Source organism: Trachurus trachurus (assembly GCF_905171665.1).
Source record: "Trachurus trachurus genome assembly, chromosome: 4".
Taxonomy (NCBI): domain Eukaryota; kingdom Metazoa; phylum Chordata; class Actinopteri; order Carangiformes; family Carangidae; genus Trachurus; species Trachurus trachurus.
The window spans coordinates 14,205,308-14,231,562 of NC_139898.1; the positions used below are offsets into that span (position 1 = coordinate 14,205,308).

Genomic DNA, 26,255 nt, shown 5'->3' on the forward strand with positions numbered 1-26,255 from the left:
GACCAGCAGAGAGCAGTGTGGAGTTGTGAAAGCTTGAAACAACGTCTTCTGCCATATGTGTATCATGTGTCCCTGTTCTCCTTGTTGATGTTCTCAGCAGTGGACATTTACATTTACTGATTCACTGCACTTCAGTAGGATTTGAACATAGGCTACCCTTACTTTTCCATTCCCATTGTACACTTCTACCATATCAGAGGTGAATATTGTTCTTATTACTCTGTGTTCATTTTTACTGCTTTGGGTGTGAGTTTCTTTTTCAGAGTAAGATTTCTACATAAAACATGTCAGCAGTTTCTCAATGATGATGCAGTTTTATGAATCACTCAACCCAACAATGTAATAGGCTACGTAATTAGAATTAGATCCTCAAGCAAAGTCTGGTTATACTTTTGTACTTTTAATCAAGTCAAAGTCTGAATCTGAATTCCTCCTCCACAGCTCAATCTCAATCTTATGTACAAGCATTTATTTACATAAGATTTCTGCTCCTGTTGTACATGAGTTGCTCTTGTGTTGAATAGCGACGTCTCCCTTTGTGTGCCAGCAGTGATTGAGATTGTGCGAGGGAGAGAATGAGAGAAAGAAAAAGAGAGAGATTTTTTTTGTACCGACCCGGGCCGAGGGGATCTTGAGTGTGTAGTATGTGTATATATGTGTGTTGTCAGAGTTTTAGAGAGCTTTGCCTTCCCAGCTGTGTAAACTTGTGCTGGCCACACTGCGACTGTGTCAGCACCCCGAGACAGAGGCAGCAGAGAGAAGCTGGGGGAACAAGGAGAACAAGTTATTATGTGTAAAATCAATGTGTAGGATACATGGAGCTAAATAAAAACAGATGAAATTAAGAAAGTGGGTGTATAAATAGAGAGAGTCCTCTTTTATCACTGTGAAAGGTGAAGTCATTTGAGTTGTTATGGAAAAGAAGCGCAGCACCAACAACAGAGGGAGGAAATGGAGGAGGAAAGGGGGGAGAGGAAGGCAGAGAGCGGAGGCCGGTTCAGTGGAAGTCCATCCAGACAACAGGGACGAGGCAGCGTGTTTACTCACTCTTCCTGTCTATCACGCTCTCATTCATTCCCATCAGTCACTCAGACACTAGAGGTCAATGACAGTCACGGTCAAATGACTTTTCCTTTTTTGTTTTGTCCCCTCTTCAGGCACTTCACTGGAGCTTGATTTATCTGGTTTGATTAGGAAGGCATTTTAATGTTCAATGTTTTTGTTTTTTTTAATCCGGGAGCCTCGACCATGAGTCAGGGCTAAATATAACATACTTTAGGTGGAGTCTCATTGCATTTTTGCGTGTCGAGCTGATTTGAAGGAATTTTGTCACGCTGAGTCACAGTGAAGGTCTGAGTCACAGCAAAGCACAAGTGTTAGGGGAGGGGATCATTTCAGTTTATCCTACTTTATACTTATACATTATGAAATATGATAAGCTTATAAAGCACAATACAAAATCTTGTCATGTTTCAGATGACTACACTTATCCAGACTAAAGTACTGTAGACAAACAGCTCTACTTCAATCAGCTCCAACAGTAAGATGCTACTTGTGTAGTTGCATCCACATTTACAATAATAACAGCACTTATATTTTACATTAAATACACATTTGAATTCAAGGCTAGTGTTTCCTCTATAGTCCTGTGTTGTCAGTGATTGAAGGAGGACTCCACTGTGTGTGTGTATGTGCGTGTGTGTGTGTGTGTGATTTGATCCACATCCCTCTGCTACAGAGCAACTTCACCGGATGCTTGTTTGGCATCAGTGTTTTTCTAACGGCTGTTTATTCACCTGAGAAAACAGGATGTGAAATCTGACCTTAAGTTGCAGCGTTTAACTGTAAACTTTCCTCACACTTTGTACAATATTAACTGCTGCATCTATTTCTACAGCGTGTATGTGTGTGTGTGTGTGTGTGTGTGTGTGTGTGTGTGTGTGTGTGTGTGTGTGTGTGTGTGTGTGTGTGTGTGTGTGTGTGTGTGTGTGTGTGTGTGTGTCAGAGCACTGCCTGGTCCCAGATAATCCTCTTCACAGCACCGGCAGTGTTTTACACATGACTGATTCTTATTCCTACCCTCAACTTGATCTCTCTCTCTCTCTCAAACACACACACACACACACACACACACACACACACACACACACACACACACACACACACACACACACACACACACACACACACACACACACACACACACACACACACACACACACACACACACACACACACACACACTACATAATTGTTACACATTTATTATAGTTTGATCTTTGCCCTGCTGTCACACAAAAAATCAGTAACTATATGAAACCATCCACTCGTCTAGTGTGTGCTGAATGTGTGTATCATGTTTTACAGACACAAGGCTACATCGACTCTCTTAGAGGGAATAAAGTCAAAAAGGAGTTGAAGGCTAAGGAGTTTTAAAATGAAACTTTGGGGACAAATACAATGAGTTATATCTGTTTCTGATGACAGTTTTGCATTCAGCAGGTCATACATGAGACATGAGACCAAAGGTTGTTAGAAAAAAGCCGCCATTGTTTGTAATTCTTAGAAACTCTCCTACAACATCCTCTCTTTATCTCAGCTCTCTTGTCCTTTTTCTTCACATTCTTTCATCGTCACACTCTCCTCAGGCAGAGGCAGTCTTTTTTAAGGGGCAGGGCCACTAAGGTATAACTCCTCCCCTCCTGGCTGGGATGGATGTTGGGAGTGAGGGAGAGAAGGAGGTGGTAAGAGAAAGAGAGAGACAATAGACTTTAATCACTCATGTGGTTGAGAGCTGTTGGCAGGCTGAGTTCCACGCATGCTGAGAGGTAGACAAAAAAAAGAAAGAGGAAGAGATTGAGAGTGTGTGAGGTGTGAGAGGGGTCAGTATAAGGAGAGAAACAGGAAAGGAAAAGACTGAGGTGGACAAATTGAGAGGAGAGTTATTAAGAGTGTCACCTCTGAGCTGAAGACAAGGCAGTGACGACTGAGAAGAGAAGAGGTGGTGACACCAAAACATCCAGGGAGCCCAGTTGATCCTGAGGAGAAAGAAGCTCCGTGTGAACACCGCCTCAAGAGATTTCTCCACTTCATTCACCCTGCTGTCCAAACTAGAGTATGTCCTGCCATCCCTGTCACCCCTGCCGCTGATGCAGCTGATCAACATGGTCTCCCACTACCCAGTGGCCACTCTGATGGCTTGGCCTGCGAGTCCCTACAACAACTGTTCAGACCTGGACTGCACCTTGTTGCTGGAGGGGGAAGGAGGGGTCGCCCTGCAGAGGTACCAGCCTCGCTACCCGGACAGCAGTCCACGACACTGGGTCAGTACACTACCTACACAGTAATTGTGTAGTGTTTTTGTGTGTGTGTTTTTTCATTCCTGGGAAGCACAGGTAGTCCCAGTATTGTTAAACAATCTGGCAGATGTTGGCCTTCTGTGAATGGCCTTCCTGTGCCTTAGTGTTGTTTGGAGGGTGAGAGAAGTGTTGCTGGGATATTTGATGTCAAAGGTTTTGATAAACTCAAGGACGGGAGTGGGAAGAAAAGTTGGATGTGTTTAGAAGATTAAGCGATCGAGTGTAAAACAAAAAACAATTCACTGAGGAAAAAGGTTGGAATTAAAGATAAAGGCAGAAGTGTTTGGCAGTGTTTGTGACTCCTCCAAGGTCTGTTTTTTGGAGGTCTGTGGGGACTGTGAGAAAGCAGAGGAGAGTGACAGGAGATGAAAACATGTGGAAAACAAGTGTTGATGGAAGTTTATGTGTGAACACGGATGTGTATGTGATGTAAATCTATGGCTACTGTGGACTCAACAGTTCTGGCCTGACCGGTGGTCACACTGTCAACTCAACATGTTCTAACACTTCCAGCATAAACACTTAACATATTATCAACAGAAAATGAGAGTCATTTTAAAACCAAATAAAAACTAAGGTAACACTTTATTTTAAGGGGTCCTTGTTCCTGTGTATCTACCTAATTAATTACAGTGTAATTACCTATGTAACCGTATGTAATAACATGTACTTACATTGTAAATACATAGTGTATTTTGGTGTACTTACAGGTCCTTGTTACACTTGTAATAAGAAATGCCAAAGTGGCCTCTCTCTTTGCACAAGCATTTCTTATTACAAGTGTAACAAGGACCTGTAAGTACATGAAAATACACTATGTATTTACAATGTAAGTACATGTTATTACATACGGTTACATAGGTAATTACATTGTAATTAATTAGGTAGATACACAGAAACAAGGACCCCTTACAATAAAGTGTTACCAAAACTAAAACTAAAACCAATGCATATTATTTTGATCAATTCAGATATCAGCGATTGGTTTTGTGAATTCACCATAAATTATCCCGTGTTTTCTCAGTTCCTCTGTTTGACCCCTACTCAGCGAAACTTTATGCAATAACGCAAACTAGACAGTAACCTTGGTGGCACAGACAAGAGGACAGCTGACCTCTTATGAAAGGCAGTAATCGCAATTCACTGTTAACTACCGCTTATTGCTGTGTGTGCATGTGTGTGTGTGCGTGCATTTATGTGTGTGTTTGTGTGTTGCTGACTGGTCAGAGTTCACAGTGAAGGCATTACTCACTTTACTTGAGAAGTCATAATGACTGTGTCAGCCAGAAGCTGCAGTGTGACTGAAATTGTTCTTTACCTTATGATTCAGGTCAGAGTTTCTTGTCGTTTGCCCGTTTTTACAGTAATTCGTCTGTGAGTTCGCAGATTCCTCACTGCAGCATGATTATCAGCAAACAAACCTGCAGCCGCGGCTTACTCCAGCTTAGTTGTGGCTAATTGTTTTTATGTGCGCACTTGTGTTGTGGCCAAAGTGAAAATATTTTTGGTATTTATACAAATGAGGCAGGGAGAATTGAGGCTGAGGACTGTAGACCGGCCTGCTGAAGTGTCCTTGAGCAAGACACTGAATCTCAAACAGCTCCAAAACTGCCATCAGGGCTCTGTTTATTACCTCACTTCTCTATTATACATAAACTAACCCTATATGTGTTTCATTTCATGGTTATGTAGCTCATCTGTGTAAGTTTCTGTCACACACTGTCACATGCACACACACACACACACACACACACACACACACACACACACACACACACACACACACACACACACACACACACACACACACACACACACACACACACACACACACACACACACACACACACTGGTGGTGCCTATGTGTGTGTGTGTGTGTGCTGGGAGATCATCCCCCTCGCTGCCTATCTGACATCCTGGCTGGCGGGATCTCTCCCATCTCACAGCACTGTTTCCGCCAATTGTTTCCAGGGGTAAGAAGACTGGAGGTTAGCTCGCAGACGCTCGTGCTCTCTGCATGCTGCGAGGTTCAACATACAGGAATCAACTCTGGATGCCAGAGGTTAATTCCATGTGACTGTTTTTACAGTATTGAGTTGTGATTGTCCTAACTGCTGGGCTATACAGATGGCAGTAAGGCTGTATATTTTTAAAGAGGGGGTAAATAGCTCCTGTAAAGTTATATAAGGAGAAGAAAAAAACATCCTTGGCGTAATCATTAAACATAACGTGAGATTTCTTTGAGTATCACAAATGAAGCATTTGGTTCTTGCTATTTGCTGCAGGTTCACAAACAAGTGCTTACACAGTCTGCACCATTCTTGTGCTAAAAAGCAATAATTGTACGACCCCTCCATGTTCAGGTCCATCAGCTGGCCTGGTTGGCTCACAGGACTGAAACTTTGACTTTACTGCCTTCATGTGTCCCTACTCCACTGACTTTTTACCTATCTGCATGACATTATGAAATCAATCATAAAATCAGAGATTGGACTCATTACCTCTGTGTAATGACCCTGCTGTGCAGTTCTAGACAGATGTCAGGTCCACAGTTCAGGTCAGTGATGAACAAGGAGTGCTGAGGTGTCGGCCATTATCAGCAGTCCACTGAGGACAGTGAGACTCCCACATGAACACACAAGTAAAAGGACAAAGTGGTTGACAGGAGGTTGGAGCAACTAACACTGAGACGAATGCTTCATATTTTCGTATTTTGCAAAAAAAAAAAAACATTAACACTCAAACCTGTGTTATTCAGGATTTGGAGATGACTGGGTTTGAACCCAGCTGCACAGAAGTGAGAGTGTCAACAGCTATCTGTGGGTTATCACAGTACATTTTACTGCTTTAACTGCGTTTGAAGTGTGCAGTCTTCCTTTAGACCCCTCACTGTCTACATCACTGATAGGGCGATTTAATTAAGCTGCAGGCCAATCAATTAAAACTCCAGCAGAGGGAATATTAACCGCTCCCTCACACCCGCTGTTTACAATAAACAGCGGGCAGTTCAATAACCTCGTTCTCTGGAAATGCAGAAGTGACTTTCTGCAGGGAAAACAGGGACAAAGGAAGGAGGGGGGGGGCAAAGAGAGTTTCGATGATGGCGTGTTTTCCATTGAAAAAAATTAGATAGCTGAGTTAGCACTCCTTCTTCCTCTTTCTTGTCTTTTTGAACAGAGAAGTGCACGTTTCAGGCTGATGCTCTGTGACGTCTCAGTGTTTCCATTCCTAAACTTCTTTTTTTTTTTCTTAGCTTCTTGCTCGTCATGTGTTTTGACGACTTGACAACGATTTCAACAGTTTGTGATTCATTCATCTGGCTAAGATGAGTTCTGCAGCTTTTGGCCTGTTTTTTTCCGGCTGTGTGAGTTAAGTCTGACATATTGATACATTTTACAGCGGCAGACATCAGTAAACACAGACAATACAGCACACAGCTGGAGAGACAGTAATGGACTCTTGACCACTCATATCTGTCCATACTAATTGTCTCAGATTTCACAACTCACAAACTACCAGACTTCTCTTTTCTTTGAAATCCAGGTCTCCATCATCCTCTCATTCAGTCCACCACTTAAGATGATGTTTACACACTTGGGTGACCCCACAGAGTGTCAAGTTGTGCGGTTGCCTGCTGCTCTGTAGAAGTTCGTATTGTGATCTTGGGCCTAATTAGGTCACATAATAGGACTGGTGTGAAAAGTCAATACTGCAGGCATTGTCCCTGTCACCCGAGCGTCCATCCCAGATCAACAACACCGCAGGAGCAGATCGCTCAACTGGGGCAGAAGCACATCACACCATATGGAGATGGGTGTGTGCTTTGTGGTGGCCTGTGTGTGTGTGTGTGTGTGTGTGTGTGTGTGTGTGTGTGTGTGTGTGTGTGTGTGTGTGTGTGTGTGTGTGTGTGTGTGTGTGTGTGGGTGTGTGTGTGTTCGCACGTGTTTGCTTGTGTGTGTGTGTGTGTGGGATGGGAGTAGGCAGAAGGCAATATGCTGCTGCAGATCTTTGATTTAGATTGGTTTTGATTTAGATGGTTTGGCAGCTTCATGCCTGTGCCTGCGTGTGTGCTCATGTGTGTGTGGCAAGGTGCCCTCATCACACGCACACGCACACGCACACACACACACACACACGCACTTCTTTTTCTTTTCCCGCTCAACCAGGACACGCAGTATTAGTCAAGACATATGACCAGGACTGCATGTATTAGCGGGCACGTGTGTGTTTAGATGTGTGTGTGTGTGTAAGTGGTATTAGTGTGTAAAGCTGTGGGCTTGCTGTTGTCCAGTTATTAATATGAGTGGTCAGCACTAACACATTCTTCAGGTCAGCAGATCACGGACAGTGCCAAGGTCAAAAACAACGAAAGAGGAAGAAGTATACCCTGTATACGTTAAACGGCCGGATATTAGTTCATTTAAGTTCATTGAATGTTATAAAAAGCAAAAGAAAGGATACTATTTGTATGTACTTATGTACTTTATGACTGTCTGGCATTTGATAAATAAATGTTGTAAAAAAATAAAATAAATAAAAAAACAGCCAGATATTTTACACATACAACACAGTATCTGTATGTACAGTGCTACCATACTTGCGTCCATATTGTCTTCACAGAGTAAAGTACTCTTATATGCCACTTGGTGTTATGGTAACTTGGTGTTATTGATGCTTGTTTTTGAGCTACTGCCTCTTTCTTTTGAAACAGCTGCGATGTGTGTCGCTGTGTGCATCACTTGCACAGTTTCGTTTCCTATGATGCACATGCTTCACACTTCACTTTAACACTTACAGAAGTGCAGACAGGCTCAAAATGTCTCTCAGTATGAAAACAAGCACCACATCAGAAATGAGGTGCTTTCTTACAGTGAGCTCTCACAGTAACCAACAGTCCATAAGGTGAAACTTGAAACAGGACAATGGTTGAATTTGTTTTATTATATACACACTGATGTGACGACTTGTGTCTGCCGCTGTAGCTTCTCGGTGTGATTTCAGATTTTTGGCGAGGCAGCATTGCCACCAGCGTGTCACTGGCTTCAGTCGGTGGTGTGTGTTGTTTTTGTTGCGTATGTGACAACTTGAGTGTAGTGTACTTTAGTGTAGCGTGTATCTGTTGGGCAACAGATGGTCCGGCTCTCATTAGCAGGAGGGGGGTCAGACAGACAACCGAGCCAGTCCAGACTGATTCATTCAAGGCTTAGCAGGGCTTAGATCTAGAGGGGGGTCAGAGTTGGGGCCCCATGAAAGGGTGTGTGTATGTGTGTGTATGTGCGTCTGCGTGTGCTGGGATTTGTCTCATTTATCGTAACTCCTCTAAATGCAGAGACACCTGAAAACACCTCCGAGGATTATCTCTGCGACAAGTAGGGTGTGAAAAATTAAAATTAGCAAATAAGATATAATAATGTTTCACAGTTTCATGAAGTTTCATGCCACCATAACAAATTAGATTAAAAAAAAAATAAAAATCTAAAACACCTGAATTGAACAAACAGTGCTCCTTGAAACATGTGTCTGTTTCTCTGTGGATGTGAAGTGCAGAGGAGGAGGAGGGGTCTCTGTCTACAGCTCTGGACTTTACTGGAAACTAATGATGTCACCCATCCACACACACACACACACAGAAAGAGAGAGAGAGAGAGAGGGAGGAGATGGAGAGAGAGAGTGGGAGAGCTCAACAACAGCCAGGACAATAGATCTTAGGAGCAGAGACATGACATAAGAGAAGGAGAGAGGCAGACGGGGCTTTAATGTGGCTGTTTAAACAAAGGGCTCAGTTGACCGAATGAGACACAGAGAGAGAAGATGCAGCTGTGTGTGTTATGAGATGACCTGACATGTCCTTACACATCTCTATTGTCATTGTTGTTACTACTGGATTGAAACACTCATCTGCTGAGTGCACCGCTGCTGCTTCACTGCTCTTAAATGACCTATTTAAGCTACTTTGATGGTCTCATGCTGAGGTTTATTGAGTGATAGCAGATCTTCCTGACCCTGCACCATAAATCCAAACCCTCTTGGGTTTTGTTGCTCTGGCCTGGTCTGGACTAAAACCTCTGCTGACTCTGGATAAACCCAGCGGTTTATGAACTCTGCCCTCTACTGGCCAGTATGCTTTGGAAACACAAACCCACTAACCACACTCAAACATACAGTGAAACACAAGTGGACATGCTGCCCCGTGCGCGTGCACACAACACACACACAACTGAACAAACACTTGACCCCAAAAAAACGAGTGAAAAAACAAAATGTCTAAACAGAGAACAAACCTACAGGCACATTTGGTCCAGATATTGCAGCAGGAAAGACCTCCTTAATTTTCAGTCTCTACACAATGACTTTCCACTGGAGTATTTGGCTGCACTCACAGCTGATACTCCTCACACTGGGTGAAATGATGAGTCTCCCTTCCTTTGTTTATGCGTTTCCAGCAGAGAGGAAAAGCACCGCGTCTCTGTCCGGTCTGATATATGAAATCACTCCTTCTCTGGAAGCGTACGAGATGGTTCAGTTGCATCACGCTTGTCTCTCAGCCAGTATGGATCCTCTCAGTTTCTGACTGTGCTGTGAACTCTCCCCCGCCTGTCTGTGTCTCTGTCTCTGTCTCTCCCTCACACACTCACAGGAGAGATAATGTCCTTTCAAGTTAATCTCAACAGCGTCCTACACTTTCTTGGCTGCATGACCTTCTTATCTTGGGTGTAAACACTGAGACATTAAACATGCGAAGATGTGTTGTAGGTGTTTGTGGCTTGGTCTTATTTTATAGTTCTGTGATCCATAGTGTTTGTTTCTGCTCTCCTCTCCTCTCCTCTCCTCTCCTCTCCTCTCCTCTCCTCTCCTCCATTTTCTTATTGGTCTGCATTTATGACCCATGCTCCAGGCCAGAGAGGCTCCCCAGCCAGTCAGGTATGAGGACAGCAGGACTCGCTGGAGTCAGGAGGCTGGAGGCAGGAAGTGGGAGATTTCCTGGAATGTGCGTTTTTCCCCACACTGGTGCAATAACAGAGTGAGCAGTGCTCCTCCTGTTTTTGTCCTGTTTCTGTTTCTGCTCTATAGCTCCCTGTTCGGACTTTGTCGAACAGAGAGAAGAGCCTGCCTAGGAAGTCCTGTAATGGCAGGAACCCATTACAAAAAACAAAAAAAAACTGCTTTGACCTGTTCGTCAAGGGCTTTCCTAAGTGTGACTGCGTCATTAGTTTTCCAAGAGGAAGGAAATCTTGGAATGAGGATCACCCTGTGTTGGAGTGCAGGAATATCATGCATACTGTGATAGATTTTCAAATATAGACATAAAGATGCCACTCACTCATAAATCACAGTTGAACTTCAGGCAACACATCAGTGTGAAATATTGCGGTTTTGTTTCACAACAGTTACACATAAAAAGGATCCCTGTCTTACCTAAAAAATATTGTTAATTTATGAACTGTTGCACTAACTCATGAAAACAGAATAGGCTATAAGTAGCAACAATTAGCTCAATTAACTTGTTATAAAACCTGAAAGATAGAAAATGAAGCCTCGGGTGTTGACCTTGAAAATTCCAGTTAACACTAAACAAACACTGTCAATTAATTTAAAGCCTTATGTATTAAATTCATAATTCATTCAATCAGTCTGAATAAGTCAATTAAAATGCGTTTAGTGCTGGACTGTCTCTTTTACAGCAGCAGTAACTTCTCAGAGTCTTGTCACCATGAGGTGGCCGACACTGGCAGTGAAACACTCACTTCCCTTTTTGTGTGACTTAAATACACCAGATACATTGTGTTTCTCAATGAGTTTTAGAGGTGCTGGTTGGCAGATATTGTTACCATGCTGAGACTCACGCTAGCTGTTTACTCTTGTCACTATAGTCTATGTGCCATGCTAAGCCAACTGGCTGCAGTTTAATTCTTTTTCTGGCAAATTTTCTAAAATGTCAAACTATTCTTTTAACTTGGCTTAATTTGAAAGTCACTAAGGATGTGGAACAAAATACCTAAAAACAGCTTTGACATTTTCTGATTTCTGGCCTAAACGGCAGAACAGGTCCCTTATGATACCACTGGTATAGCTACTGACTGATTTTACTTCTGTGGACTCGGACCCCACAGAAAGAGAATACATTTCACATTTTGATCTCAAGTTGAAAGTTGTGTGTACTCATCTGCTCATCCATCTCACAGGGCAACAGCTGTCACATTTGTCAGACGTCTTGTTTGCCCTGAAATATGACATCGCTCCCACTGTGAGACCAACACTCCGATCCCCCTGGGATAGAGCTGGAGGTCGCGTGGGGCCACAACCTTCCCACTGCCCCTCTGGGCTTCTCAGAGCTCCACGGACCCCGGCGGACACCGGGGCAGCTCGGCCTGGGAACTGGAGCCCGGCCAGATACGCAGCATGATGAACGGTCAGCAATAAGGGGAAAAACTGATAAAAACATTGCGTTTGATAAACACATGGTGACGGAGGAAAGGCTTCCCTGGCCTCTGGGTGCACTCCATGCAAAGCTGGCAGGGAGCAATGATGACAAAAGTGGGCACCTTGACTTGTGTGTGTGTGTGTGTGGGTGCACCCTGCTGCTTGTAACATTCAGTGACGCTGAGTGTGACGTTGGGGGTTACGTGTTGGTGTTATGGGAGCAAGAAGAGTGGGTAGACATATCACGTACACACACACAGCAGGTCCAGCATCTCTCCCACTGATCCAGACAACAATATTAAGTATCATGAGGTTTCTTACTGACTCTTCCTGATGACTCTGGATCAGTAGTTTGGCATTTGCTCAGCTGACTTTTACTGGACTTATAAATGAATGAACCGCTGCTTATTCACAGTTGATACATGTTTACGATACAACTTTGTAGAAAAAGACCCCACACAAAGTGGGCGCTTGATTCATATATTCTCCTTTATTCACAAGTGGGTTGTTTGAGTACGTGTGAAGGCGCATTCACAGAGGAACACAGTGTTGCCCATTCTCTCACACACACACACTGACACACACATAAGCCTATTCTCCTCTTCTGTCACTGACAATGCACAGTGCTGGTGACGGCATCTACGGCCTTCCTTGTATTGTCCCACACAGTGGACTGTGAGGCCTTTTACACTAAAAGGACCGACTTAAAGATTCAGACTGGATTTGACTCTGGTCTGAAAAGACTGCTGTTTTACTTCAGATAGATTTACCATTAGAGTTCACACAGGTCTGATATCTGTGGTGTTTGAGTCATGTTGTGAGGGAATTTCTTCCACTCATAGTGGTCAATAACTCTTTTATTGTGTTTATGGTCATGTGAGTTTTGAGTTTTGTTTGAGTAAAAACAATAATTTAAACTAGGCTATAAGCAAATAATGAAAATGAGAGTAAATTCAGATCAGATGTTGGTTTATTAAAACATTACGGCAATTAGAAACCATTTTCTACATTGTAGTACTGCATATGGTTATTTATGTCCATCATAACCAGAAAAAAAACCTTTGTTCTGCTTTAGAAAAAAAACATCACAATAAAATCAAACTTGGACATGTTTTAACTCATTCATCTGTTTTAAAGTAATACACAGTCAAAGATTAATAAACACGTTGTAAAAGTCAGTCATTTGCTGTATGAATTTCGCAGATTTATGTTCTTGATGAGTTGCGCAAACACAAATCACAGCCTTGCGTCCGTATGTACGCACGTTGTTGTAGGTTTAGTCGCACAAAAAGAGAAGAAGAGGAGGAGGAGTTTGAGCAGGACTGTTGTGAGGGCGAGTGGGAGGAGTTTGCTAATTCAGTAGAAGAGGGGAGAGCCTATTGACAGTCAGAGAGGAGGATCTGGAGTTTGAAGAGGAGCGGACCAAAGTGTGTGAGAGAGTGTGTGTGAAAGTGTGTGTGTGTGGTGAAGGAGAACAAATCTCATTTTACAGCGAGGACCTTGGATTTTGTTTTCCCACAAAAAAAGGAACACTTCTTCTCCTTCTTCTTTTTTTCTTTTTTCTTCTTGTCGGATTATCTCCGAGCTCTGATGCTGTCCCCGGATCATGAAAGAAAAGCTCACCATGAAGTTCGCCTGGAAAACTAAAATGGTAAAATAACAACACGACAATAACAATAACAAAACCCTCTCGTGATTTGTGCACTGCTGTTGAGTTTGTGGTTTTGCAGAGTAAGGGGGGCGGCGAGAGGTTAAAGAGGGAATTGGGGGAGAGAAAGGAGGAGGGGGTGTTTGCAGGCTTGGGAAAGTAGCGGATAAAGGGGGAAAGAGGAGGAGGAGGAGGAGGAGGAGGGAGGGGGTTCAGCCGAACATTGAGTTTTAATTGTTTTCCCAAGGCTTTAAATCCAGTTTAACCCACATTGCTGGTGCGTAAAGATGCCGTGCAAAGTTTGGTGGGCAAGGGAGCAAGGGGGTGTAATACTAATAATAAAACAACAACTCGATCCGCTAACTCTCCCCTCCATGATGATGGATATGAAAACTCTGGAGTGAAACAGAGAGGTGGTGGTGGTGGGGAGGGGGATACAATTGGCGAGGCCCCGGGGCCATCAGTGTCTCTCCACGGGACCCAGCTGGGCTCAGGCGAGGAAAGCACAAAAGCCAACAGATCAGCGCCAAAGACTCAACACCACTGTTGTTGTTATCCTGGGAGTATTGTTTCACACGCAGCTGATGGGATGATAGGCAGATTAGCTCTATTTGAGCTGGGGACGTCCAGCTATATTGTCCTCTCTGCTGTCCTCAGTGTCCTCCTCCCTCTGCACGTAGTGAGCATCTTCTGTCCAAGTTGTCACACAGAGAGTAAACAAACAGCTCATCTCCTGTTTACACCTCACCCAGCAGCATTTGATAAGCTGGTATATTCTGTGGAAACCCATCCCATAATACTCTGCCAGGTTTCCCGTGGTAAATATACTTTATTGTTTCTTTCTCCCCTGGTGGATGGAAACATCACTGTGACAGACTGTTTTGATTTCCATTTTCATGCAAGCTCATGGAACTTTGTCTCGCAATAAGCTTTAAACTCTCGGTGCATAAAGTGAGCAGAGCTTTTCTCTCCCTTTTTCCCCCCCCTCTTTTCTTTTGCTCTGAAAAACATCTCCAGCTCTGTGGCTGACAAAAAGCAGGCTGTGTGTATGTGTGTGTGTATGTGTGTGTGTGTGTGTGCAGACTGTGAACTCAGCAGCCTGGGCCGGCCAGCACAGAGACCTCCCGCTATTGTTTTGGGAGTGTGTGGACTGCATGACTCATGCACTGATGTATTTATCTGTCTCTGCGCCAGCCATCCAGCCGGCGGCCAGCAGCAGCAGAAGCTAAAAAACCCAGAGACATGTTGCTGACCATGAGACACAATGCTGAAAAAAGGGCTCTTTAGGGGATGGGGCATGTAGATGTTTCACGCACATGGTTGCTGCTTTCACCCGTCAAAGCCTGTGAAAATCCCTTCTTTTCCTTTTTTTTTTTACTCCTCTCACTCCTTTCTCCTCTTTGTGTTTTCAGTTGGAGGGCTTTCTTTTCATTTCTGCATCACATGTTTCTGTTCAAACCCAAACACGGTGCAGTCATGGCTGAGTGCCACTAGCCTCCTGGACCGTCTATTGAGCCTGTTAAAGGCGACTTTGACCCCTGACCTTTTTCTTTTGCCGTCCCTTCTGTTTGGGGGAATAGTTTGGACTTTGCCACTGAGCTGTGTAAATGAAAGTGGGGACAAGTGAGAGTGATCTTGGCTGCTGCTGCCTGCATGTGTGTGTGTGTGAAGACTTGGCCATAATACTGCATGCGTGGTGTTTATATTTGGCCAGTCCCTCTCCTTCGCTGTCTCCCTGCCTCTGTTTTTGTCTCCGTATGTTGATGTCTCAGCAGAACTCAGCCTGTTTGCTCTCGCTCTGTCTGAGCTGGAGTTTTGTATTTTAATTTGTCTCTGCTCCCTGTGTTTGTTTATGCTCTCTGCTGTTTGTCAGTGATTTACAACCAGAGACAGACACAGTACATATGGGCCCATGCCTGCAAGATGAGCACAAATCCACTCAGTCTTACAAGTTGATTTAAGTGTGGTTGAGCTCTTGAGACACAGATTTGTAATCAAGCTCTCTTGGCTTGTATAATTATGCAGACAAACAGACAAAGACGAATCAACAGAGAGAAAAAGTGATGCAAATTTTTACTAAGTAGGGGTTTGTTTGAGAGGCGGCATCCATTCTGGCTCTTATCTCAAGCTTTTCGGAGCTCCAGGAAAGCAGTCCAGCTCTGACTTCAGCTCAAGAGACACTGTGAAAGAGATGGATAGGGAATAAAAGAGGGAGTAAAGACGGGGAGGGAATGAGGGAGGGAGGCCTGGCAGGCTGCAGCGGTGGTGGGGGTTGGGGAGCTGGTCTCGCTTGATGTTTTACTGCACCTCAGTTCTTCTCTTCCTAGTTTGTTTGAGTGCTGTGGTCGTGTTTCTTTGTTTTTCTCATTCTGCCATCTGCTTTTCTCGTCGACACGTTTCCAAAAGGGGTAAATTACTTTTTTTTTTTTTTTTTGCTAAACTATAAAAATGACACTTCTTGTGGAAGTAGCAGTTAACTTACAGGAAACTGTTGTCTCTTTATATCCTAAACGCAACTCTTAACATTTTCCCTCCTCTCTCCTTTGCAGAGCTCGGTGCAGGACTGGGGGGAGGAAGTAGAGGAAGGAGCCATCTACAATGTGACACTGAAGAGGGTTCAGATTCAACAGGCGGCCAACAAGGGAGCAAGATGGCTGGGGGTGAGTAAGCCCTTCTGGCAGAATCACAGCTGATGGAGCAGTTTTCCAAGGGGCACATGATGAGTCAACTCCAAAACCATCAGTGAGGCATATTATGCATATCAAAACCTTTCTTTTTTCCACTTTCCCAACCTGTTGCGGTGAGAAATGCAAACTGTGAAAAGCCTCTGATGTGGAACTCATCACGTGTGGATGGTTTATAAAAGCAATCCAGTGGCTCGTGTGCGTCCTGCAGAGCTGAAAAACAGAAGAACCTAATCTCTATTGTTTGAAACTGCACTGTGTCTTTCAATTGTGGGGCGTCTCTCGCAGCATTGTGCACCACCCAGGATGTTTTTGTTTTAACATTTTGAATTATAAATCTCCCAGTTTAGACAACACCTATTTAGTAGCCTGCTGAAAATCAACAGTTTCACCAGACCTGCACTGTTTAGCCAAAGCATGTGATTTCCTGACTTTCCCGGCTGCCAGCAAAACTGCTCGTTCCTTTGTACAGCAGTGTTTTATGAAACGCTGGTATGACAAAAAAAAAAGGCGGGGGGGGGGGGGGGGGGGGGTATTAAAGGCTTTTCCTTGAGTTGTGCATTTTCTTTCAGTGCATATGAGGCCTTACTGTTTCCTGCGCTGCGCTGTTTATATCGGCTTAATAAGATGTTATACAGTATATTATTATCCTGCACAGAAGGTCCAATTAGGGGTCCTTAGATTCTCCCAGGAGCTCTCTCAGCTTGAGAGCAGAAACACAACTCAGATATTTGGGAGTTTTCTTTGTTTACAAGAAAAATCAGGATCTTGTGTTGTTGGTTTGTTTGTCTCTTTGTGCTCGACATGGTGGATGGAGATTGGCACATGAAAGAATAAATAGATAACAGCTCTGAGACTGTATTGATATATTGACAACGACATGAGCTGCCGACTGTATAAGAGCTAATGAAAACAATGTGTGTGCTTTATACAGCAGCAGTGTTTGTGGAGTAGAATATAGAGCGATCCCTATTGAGACGTCAGTATATTTACTATAAACACCCGATTGTGAGTGAGTAACTGCAATTACAATCAGTGGGCTTGTAGGGCCCACGCCCTGTGTAGAGTTTGGAGTGTGTGTTGTTGTGTGTGTGTGTGTAGTAGATTTGGTCACAAAGTCAGTAAATTTGAGTGTTTTGTAAATGGTGCTTGTGGGTGACTGTGCGATGCGTCACCTCACACAGATGAATAACCATATTTCGTGTGTTTGTGTGTGTGTGTGCCGAGCTGTTATCAGAAGGCAGTGCTGGGAGAACTTAGCTCTGCTGCTGTCGTCCTCTGTGTCTGGAGGGACGGTGGAGGAGGGGCCCGCTGTGATTAAAAGCAGATTGGAAAGTTTCCTGTTGTAGCGTGCTAACTTCACCAAGGTCTCTCTCTCTCTCTTTCTCTCTCCCTCTCTTTCCATGCTGGTGCCACCTCTTCATCTTCTCTCTCCCTGCCCGTTTTTTTTAACCACTCACTGTATTTCCCTGCGGACACAATTGTCGGACACATCTGGAGAAATCGGAATTAAATATAGGTCACGATTGTCCTCGCTGCTTCCTCCCTCCATCCATCTTTTTTTGTCTTCTATTGAATAGTCTCTCACTCCTATTATTCAACAGTTTGGAGTGTACCTATTCTCGGTGCCCAAATGTATCCAGATGTCAAACAACAGTATAAGAATAAATATGTACCTACATGCACAAACGAAAGCAGCATCTTCCGTTGTAAAGCATTGGAGTATACCTCAGTTCACCCTGGTTTAACAGTGTGAAAATATGTGTGTTTTCAGGCGGAGGGGGATCGTCTGCCTCCTGGCCACACAGTGAGCCAGCTGGAGACCTGCAAAATCCGCAGTATCCGTGCTGGAACACTGGAACGGCTGGTAGAGACATTACTGACGGCATTTGGAGACAACGACCTCACCTACACCTCCATCTTCCTGTCCACCTACAGAGCCTTCACCAGCACACAGACTGTACTGCAGCTTCTGCTGGACAGGTAGCCTGAATCGAGGTGTTTCATATAAAACCAGGATAATGTAGCGATTATGTGATTTAGTGGTTTTAAACATGCTTGTTCTGTGTTGCAGGTATGGCTGCGTGGAGGAAAATGGACAAGGCACAGAGAGATGCCAGGGCTCTGAAACCAATGGAGCCATCAGAAAGTGAGTTTTTATCCATTTATCCAAGTCCATGTCATCCCTTCCATTCAAACAACTTTCTATAGATAACATTTTACGATTTACCTCCTCCACATCACTGTTAGCTCTCTTAACATTCAGATGTCTCCACAGTGCCTTGGCATCCATCCTACGTGCCTGGCTGGATCAGTGTCCTGAAGACTTCCAGGAGCACCCTGACTACCCCTGTCTCCACAGGCTGATGGGCTACCTGCGCAAGGCCCTGCCCGGGTCCGAGGCCCTGAGGCGGGCAGAGGGTCTGCTGGAGCAGCTGCAGAGTCAGGCCAACACCGATGACACTGATGGTAAACATTAACAAACTGTCTTTTGTTAACGTGTAGTTTCATGATCTCTCCAGCACTATCAAAATGCACAATTTTTTTTTTTTTAGATATCTTTTTTTTTTTTTTCACAAAATCAAAATCATTGCTACAAATCCACAATTACAAACAAATAAACACGATCAACAGTAAAACCAAACCATAAAGAAGGACAAAAATAATAAACACAGTAGCAATAACAACATTAACAACAACAACAACAAACAACAAAAACACAATAAAGGTGAAGAAAAAGGAAAAATAAATAAATGAATAATGGTAGAAAGGAAGTAAAACGGCCCTCCGTTACAATTATCACTATTTTAGGATAAAGACCAACCTTCACCCTGGCTCAAAATTTCCCACCCACGTTTGAAGATTACATTTTGTTCTTTATTTCTGCTAATGTCTTTTTCGAGTGACCACTGAAATTTCAGGAATATTTTTGAAGCTTTCTAGATTCAATTGTTGTCTTTTTGTAGCTCGGAAAATAAAGGCTTTTCCCACCATACTAATAATATTATTCAGGTCTTTTCCTTCTGCATTGTCTCTTAAATCAGCAAAAATTATAGTTAGAGGGCAACAATAAAAATTTTAACTGTGAACCGAAATCCATTTTCCTACTTGATTCCAAAACAGTGCAAAATTAATCCTGTTGCTCTGCTTTCAGCTGGTTTCCATGGCAACAGTTCTTTTTGCCTGGGGGAAGAGGAAGAAGTGGAGATCGAGGTCCAGGAGGACTTCCTGTCGTTCGACGCGGACCTGGTGGCTGAGCAGCTGACCTACATGGATGCGGTAAGTTGAGGGAAATGAGACGGACACACACGGGGGGAGGACTGGCGGTGTGTGTTGCGTAGGAGGGGAAAGATTTACACAAGTTACGTCCCGGCCCGCGCGTGTTTCTCCGGTGTCGTCGTACTAACACCAGCCTTTTTCTCCTGCTCCAGCTACTGTTTAAAAAAGTCGTACCCCACCACTGCCTGGGCTCCATCTGGTCTCAGAGGGACAAGAAGCACAACAAGCACAGTGCCCCCACCATCCGTGCCACCATCACTCAGTTCAATGCCGTGGCGGCCTGCGTGGTCAGCACGGTGCTGAAACACAAACCGATCAGACCGCACGTCAGAGCGCGGGTCATCCAGCGATGGATAGACATCGCTCAGGTGGGCAGAAGCACGCAGACACGCAGACAAGTTGATATAGAGAAAATCCTTTAAAAAATATGAGGGAAGTTGGGACTGACTTGTGTTTTCTTTCAACAGGAGTGTCGGATACGCAAAAACTTCTCATCTCTGCGAGCCATCGTGTCGGCACTGCAGTCCAATCCTCTGTACCGGCTGAAAAGAGCATGGGCCTGTGTGCACAAGTAAGCCTCCAATTCCTCAACTATGCAGATAATCTCAGCGGGTTTTTCGATGGAAGAATTAGCATTTTGGCAGAATCCATCAGCATCTCCTCAGTGTTTATTGCAGCCGCTGTGCCCAATATCACAACCTGACGTGAATCTGTCCTCCGCACAGAGACAGCATGCAGACCTTTGAGGAGCTGTCGGACATTTTCTCAGACCACAACAACTACCTGACCAGCAGAGAGCTACTCATGAGGGTGAGTTCGAACTTCACCAGCTATTTCATGTGCGAGGGAAAGCGTCATCTCTTAAAAAAAGAAAAGAAAATCCCAGTTTGAAAGTGTAGATGTTGTTTCCACAGCCTTGAGACTTGATCTGGAAAGATTCTTTCATTCTCTCTCTAAAAATCTGAAGGACTGAAGCTATTTTTTCTGTTTGCTCCACAGGAAGGCACTTCAAAGTTTGCCAGTCTGGAGAGCTGTGCCAAGGAGCACCAGAAACGCACCCACAAGAGACTCCAGCTGCAGAGGGAAATGGTGAGACAAAGACTAAGAGCTTTGACGACCAGTGCCAGACAAATGGATCTATTTTCAAAGACAGCTAAAATGGAGCTTTATAATTTTAAACAACACATTCCTCCAAAGCAATGTACTGTAAAGTGAGTTCTAGCCTCTCCAGTATGATGAAGCCGCATGCTTAACTTTGTTTACTCAATGCAGTATGTGCTGTACCTACATTAAGCCTGTGTTGTATTTTACAAACCCGTTTTGCCATCTGCGAGGACCACAGCGTAAATAAATCTCAGACTTTTATTGTGGCATCTCAGTGAATTTACGTGGTTGTTAAAGTAATCAAATAACTCTTTGTTCACAGGGAGCAATGCAGGGCACGATACCATACTTAGGGACTTTCCTCACTGATCTAACCATGCTGGATACAGCGCTGCCCGACCTAGTAGAGGTAAAAAAAAAAAAAACCTCAACACCTGCTGATTATATGTGTGTGTGTCTTTTACACTTGTGTGCGTGTTTCGATACTTGAGAGCATGTGTCTGCGAGTTTTACACAACTCTGCAGATCTGAGAGTCTGTCTGTGTAACCGCTGTCAGTAACTGGGGCGTAAGTTTCCATGAGTGCGTGAGGAATTTTGTCGGTCCATTTTTGGAGTGGTGCACCTAATGCTGTTTGTCTAAGCAGCCACTGGTATGTGATGTTCAGGGTCTGACAGCGTGCTCTTTGTGTCCTCCGCAGGGTGGTCTGATCAACTTTGAGAAGAGACGCAGGGTGAGTGTATAGCAGCTGCAATCAGACATGATTACACACCGAGACAATTACAGCACGGTGAGATGTTTGAAGTGAAACCCATCTAACGTTGGCGACTTCTTCTCTCCGCATCTGCTAGGAGTTTGAGGTGATAGCTCAGATCAAGCTGCTCCAGTCGGCTTGCAACAGCTACTGTCTGACTGCAGAGCCGACTTTCCTCCGCTGGTTTAAGAGGCAGCCTCAGCTCAGCGAGGAGGAAAGGTACACAACACCTTCTCTCTTGATTGCACCGTTTTTCAATAGATAACAAGCAAATTAGTGCATGAGGTCATGGTCTGTTGGATCCATTGTTAACAAGCACACAATAGAAGCCTCTTTCTCTCCGTTCTCCTGGCTTCTCCCTGCTGTCTTCGCTCATGTCATGTCTTTGCTCCCTACTGATCTATTGTGCTTGTTGTTTTTGCTCTGGTAGCTTTCATTTTCTCCCTCATTCTGTTGCACTCTCACACGTTCACTTTCTTTCTCTCTGTGAATTCATGATCCCCAAAACCACTGAACACATGACTTGATTCTACCTCGTAATGTTCAGAGGTTTATTGTTTATGTTCTTTCTTGCAGTTACGCCTTGTCCTGCGAGATTGAGGGTCTTGGCGACAGCAGTCCAACTTCACCTAAACCACGAAAAAGCATGGTGAAGAGACTGAGTCTGTGAGTACACCCAGCAGATACATGTTAATAGAACCTAGCGGCTGAAATCGAGTCGAAAATACTTTTCCTTGGCTCAGACGTGTCATATTGGACGATGTCGTATTCAAGCACCACATTGCTGTGACCTATTTATTTTATTATCTAATAACTGACTTCCCCTACTTTCCAGGCTGTTTCTTGGAACTGACAATAGTGCAGCCAGTTCTCCAGTCAGGGAGACGCCGAGATCGCCTCCTACTGGCAGCTCAGGGGAGAGCATGGACTCGGTCAGTGTGTCCTCCAGTGACTCCAGCAGCCCCTCAGACAGTGAAGGACTCACCGCCCCGACTCACACCTCCGACTCCCAACAAAACAAGGTTGGTTGTGACATTAAGAAAAGGTGTTTCATGAAGTCATGCTTAGGTACAAAAATGATTGTTGTGGGGAGGGCTGAAACAGCAGGGCCTCTCCCACTGTTATTAATATTTTCTCCTATTTTTTCTCCTCTAAATATGTCAAAATAATGTAAGATTTTTTAAATTGGCACCTAGAAATTAATTGTTCAATATGTGCAAAACATATAATATGAATGTAAATGGAATAATATTTTTTACATGGCCACCAAAAAAGTACAACCATGGCCAACAATGATGTTAATTACAACATAGTTTATCAATAACAGTCTTTGAGAAAATGACGTAATAACAAAAGACCTGAAATATATCGAAATATTTGATCTTTATTTCTTTACATTCATAAATGCCATTGGAGAATAATGCAAGAAGCTTCCACCCCCATTACCCCCCAAAAATAGACTAGACAAAAAAACAAAACAAAACATAATTGTCCTACTTCAAATTTTTGGACAGTCCCTTAGTGAAACGACTGAAATGTTGTACTGTTTATGAAAATCAGTTTTATTTATTTATCTTTAGGCATGTGTGACTTTGTTTCAGTACTTCTGTTCACTTGTGTAAATAGCTGAAAAATGAAAACAGATTATCAGAGTTTCTATGTTTTTGTGAAGCACAATGATGGAGTTATAGTTTCATCTGTGACTTCCTTTATGTTTCCTCAGCTATCAGAATCCTCCTCTTGTAACTCACTCCACTCCATGGACACCAACTCGTCCACAGCCAGCGTCTCCATGACCCCTGCATCCCCCTCCCTCCCCGGGGCCCCGTGCACCCACAGACGCTCCGTCTCCCTCACGCCCATGTCTCCGAGCTCCCCAAGCCAAACCCCAGCTTATAACACCCAGGCCCAGGATGCATGCATCATAAGAGTCAGTCTTGAGCAGGGCAACGGAAATCTCTACAAGAGCATACTGGTGAGTAAATATGAGTTTGTAGTGGACTTACAGATTTAAAACGGAAGATCCTGGTTAAACCCTGTCTGATTGCATTTTCTCACCTAAACAGTTGACCAATCAGGACAAGACTCCAGCTGTAATCTCTAGAGCCATGGCGAAGCACAACCTGGAGGTGGAGCCAGAGGAGGGATACGAGCTGGTACAAGTCATTTCGGAGGAGAGAGGTAAAACTCGACTCTACTTTCCAAATGAGCCTCATTAATATTTTTCACACTTGGATTCCTCTGGGATCTTTAAAGGTCTGGGGTGATCATTCTGAATGCATTTGTACCTTTCCAATTATCACATCTACATATTCTCAGCTAGAGTTAATGGTCTTTTCTCTGAGTTGAAGCTTTGTGCTCATTTTCCTTACATTACATCTTTCATAGACTGTATTATTTCAAGGTATATTGTCAGTAACAGTGAAGCTGCTGCAGCAGTTACTATGAAGTGATGAGTCTTTATTTGCAATTCAGCATCATTATTATTGTAATTTATCCCACTAATAAGCTGTTTTCCAAACTTAATGAACCACCAGTGACCCATGTAGTGCTGACTAGAAGCATGGTAACATGAACCACAAACACTTAATAGTGCTCTCCGTCTTCTTTGTCTCTCAGAGCTGGTGATACCAGACAACGCCAACGTATTTTACGCCATGAACACCTCAGCTAACTTTGACTTCCTGCTGCGGGTGCGTGGTTCAGCAGGTCGACCGGTCCAGCTGAGAAGCCGGTGTGTTTCCACACTCCCTCGAACCCAGCAACGCTCGAGCCTGTCGCTGCGACTCAGCAAAGTTACACTGTGACCGGACCGTTGTGGCCCTGCAGTTTGCCCTGATGCCACTAACCCAGGACAATAGAGGGCGTGAACTGGACATGAAGTGTTGGGTTTGAGGAGGAGAGGCTGGATGGACAAATTGGCTTGAGGAGGATTCACTGGATTCAAGAAGGAACAGATGGATCCCATGAGCTGAAGACTTTTGAAAAGCTCTGCTTTGACTTTAATTTGCCATTTTGAGTCTCCTCCTAAAGGGAGCCATCCCTTTGTCAAGCCTTAACATGGAGCATGGATGTGTAGCGTGACTGCTGTGCCAGTGAGACTAAACTTTTGACTAGTGATGCCTGTGACAGAGTGATACAGCGACCCCAAGTGGCCTCCGCTCTTTACAACGACAGGTTTTTGCACATTGTTGTGGGAGCAGCCAAACTCCTGACCTCCAACAGTATTCTGATATTGAAATGTACTTTCTTCTTTTGTCCTGTGATGTCTTTGTAGCTGAATAATAACTTTTCTTGTAATAGAAGAGTGATGAATGCAGAGAGGAGGAGACAGATGACGGTGGAGTAGAAAGAGAAGCGGACTGAGTTTCCAGTCCTGTTGCCTTTATTGATGACTGAATGGACCTCTGACAGTAATCTGAATGATATTGATGAACTGATTGACAGGAGCTGTGATGTCATAATTATCCCTGGTTGGGGCACATTTACCCGCCATGTCCCGCCTTGTGCACAGTGTGCACAGTGTTCAGCCCCTCTCATATTGTGAGCTGCGTGACGAATGCAGTGTTACCTGCATTCTGATTGGTTCCAGTACTTGGTTTTAACAAGTCCTCGGCAAATGTTGAAATGGCCTTACCTGCCCTATCTTCAGGGTGTAGAGATGCAATTTGTGCTGCTTGTGCTTGTTTGAAAAAGAGGTGTACAACAGAAGGGCAAGAAAGGAGGGAAGTGTCTGAAATGGAAAGCACCATGCATGTTGTCTCAAACTGATGCATACTTGTACCTCTTCGCCCTTCATTATATGAACTATAGAGTTGCACTTGTCAGTTAGTAGGAGATGCCAATGGGATGTGAATACAGAAGAATGAACAAGCCACTCTGTCAGTGGCTTACTCCCTCTTCACAAAATGAAATACTATTTTTTATTTGTAAGTGTTGTTGTTGTTTTTTTATATGTGTTTGTATCACAGTTCGGGCCATACATTTTGTAAACCAGACTGGAGAGTGATGAAGGATTTTTTTTTTAAAATAAGTAAATTCATAAAGTGTCATATTTTAGCCAGTGCTAATTTGGAAAACTTCACTGAGGGACTCTTTGTCTCATTGTTCTCACAGAAGCCAGACACCTCTTCACACATCCATCTGTTTGTCTCATTTCCAACACGTCACCGTTTCACAGAAACATCACCAACACTTTATCACCTGTCAACATGATAGTAATACATTTACAGATCAACACTCAAAGAGTATTTTCTTCATTTTAATTACCCTCCACAGCTCCTACAGTGTCATTCTTTTGTGCCATGATTTCATGCAAACAGTTGTCCTCGGTTAATATTATGGAGAACTGGTTCAATGTTGGACTAATGGTAACGTCCCTGATGGCCCAATCATTTCACTCCTTGCAGCACTTGATTTTCAAAATGTTCTCATTAAATCACCCTCAGTTCCTTTGTTCTTCACTGCCAAAGACTCTTCTTCTACCTGAATAAATAAATTATTATCAGTATTATGACGGTTGTCCTGTGTGTTTGTGATTTCTTTTAATATTTTTAGACAATAATCTCACAGCTATTTGACAAAGCTACACTCTTCATCATGTCCTCCTCGAGGCACTGGCTGAATGAAGACGGCTCTGTTTTGTGATGGACAACATGCTCAGTCCTGTTAGGATTGACATTGTCAATAAAAAAGACCACAGGCTGTTCTGGACGGGGTCCAAGTGATTTTGCTGAGTGGAAGACATTTCTGCTGACTTGAGCACAGCAGTCATGACCTTCCTTTCCTGAGGATGAGTTTGCTATGCCGGTCACACTGCCAGAAATCCAAAGACAAACACACCTTTTTCCTTTTCTTTTTTACATTTGAGGTGTGACTCAAAACACAAGAATTACATTTTTTTCTCCAAAAAATGAATTCAACACAACATAAATAAGCAAGAGTCTTCTTATCCAAAAAATGTGGTGCTTTGAAATCTACTTGAAACGGATCCAAATGAAAAGGAAA

General features: G+C 43.7%; 1 protein-coding gene across 2 annotated transcripts in view; it reads left to right on the forward strand.

Annotated features, from left to right (window-relative positions):
- Positions 1-25,727, forward strand: part of rgl1 (ral guanine nucleotide dissociation stimulator-like 1) — a 53,407-nt gene extending 27,680 nt beyond the window's left edge. Inside the window, exons 2-19 of one of the 2 annotated variants that reach the window (XM_083970422.1) lie at positions 3,033-3,323; positions 15,978-16,088; positions 17,887-18,095; positions 18,187-18,261; positions 18,391-18,581; positions 19,267-19,391; positions 19,544-19,759; positions 19,859-19,962; positions 20,117-20,201; positions 20,391-20,480; positions 20,818-20,904; positions 21,195-21,227; positions 21,346-21,467; positions 21,825-21,914; positions 22,084-22,270; positions 22,972-23,223; positions 23,315-23,429; positions 23,868-25,727. In XM_083970422.1, the coding sequence (XP_083826548.1) occupies positions 3,150-3,323; positions 15,978-16,088; positions 17,887-18,095; positions 18,187-18,261; positions 18,391-18,581; positions 19,267-19,391; positions 19,544-19,759; positions 19,859-19,962; positions 20,117-20,201; positions 20,391-20,480; positions 20,818-20,904; positions 21,195-21,227; positions 21,346-21,467; positions 21,825-21,914; positions 22,084-22,270; positions 22,972-23,223; positions 23,315-23,429; positions 23,868-24,055 (2,454 nt within the window). In that variant the 5' untranslated portion in view covers positions 3,033-3,149 and the 3' untranslated portion in view covers positions 24,056-25,727. Of the gene's footprint in view, positions 1-3,032; positions 3,324-13,178; positions 13,432-15,977; positions 16,089-17,886; positions 18,096-18,186; positions 18,262-18,390; positions 18,582-19,266; positions 19,392-19,543; positions 19,760-19,858; positions 19,963-20,116; positions 20,202-20,390; positions 20,481-20,817; positions 20,905-21,194; positions 21,228-21,345; positions 21,468-21,824; positions 21,915-22,083; positions 22,271-22,971; positions 23,224-23,314; positions 23,430-23,867 lie in introns of those variants that run through there. The other variant, XM_083970423.1, reaches the window with a different exon arrangement.
- Positions 25,728-26,255: the final 528 nt, after the last annotated feature.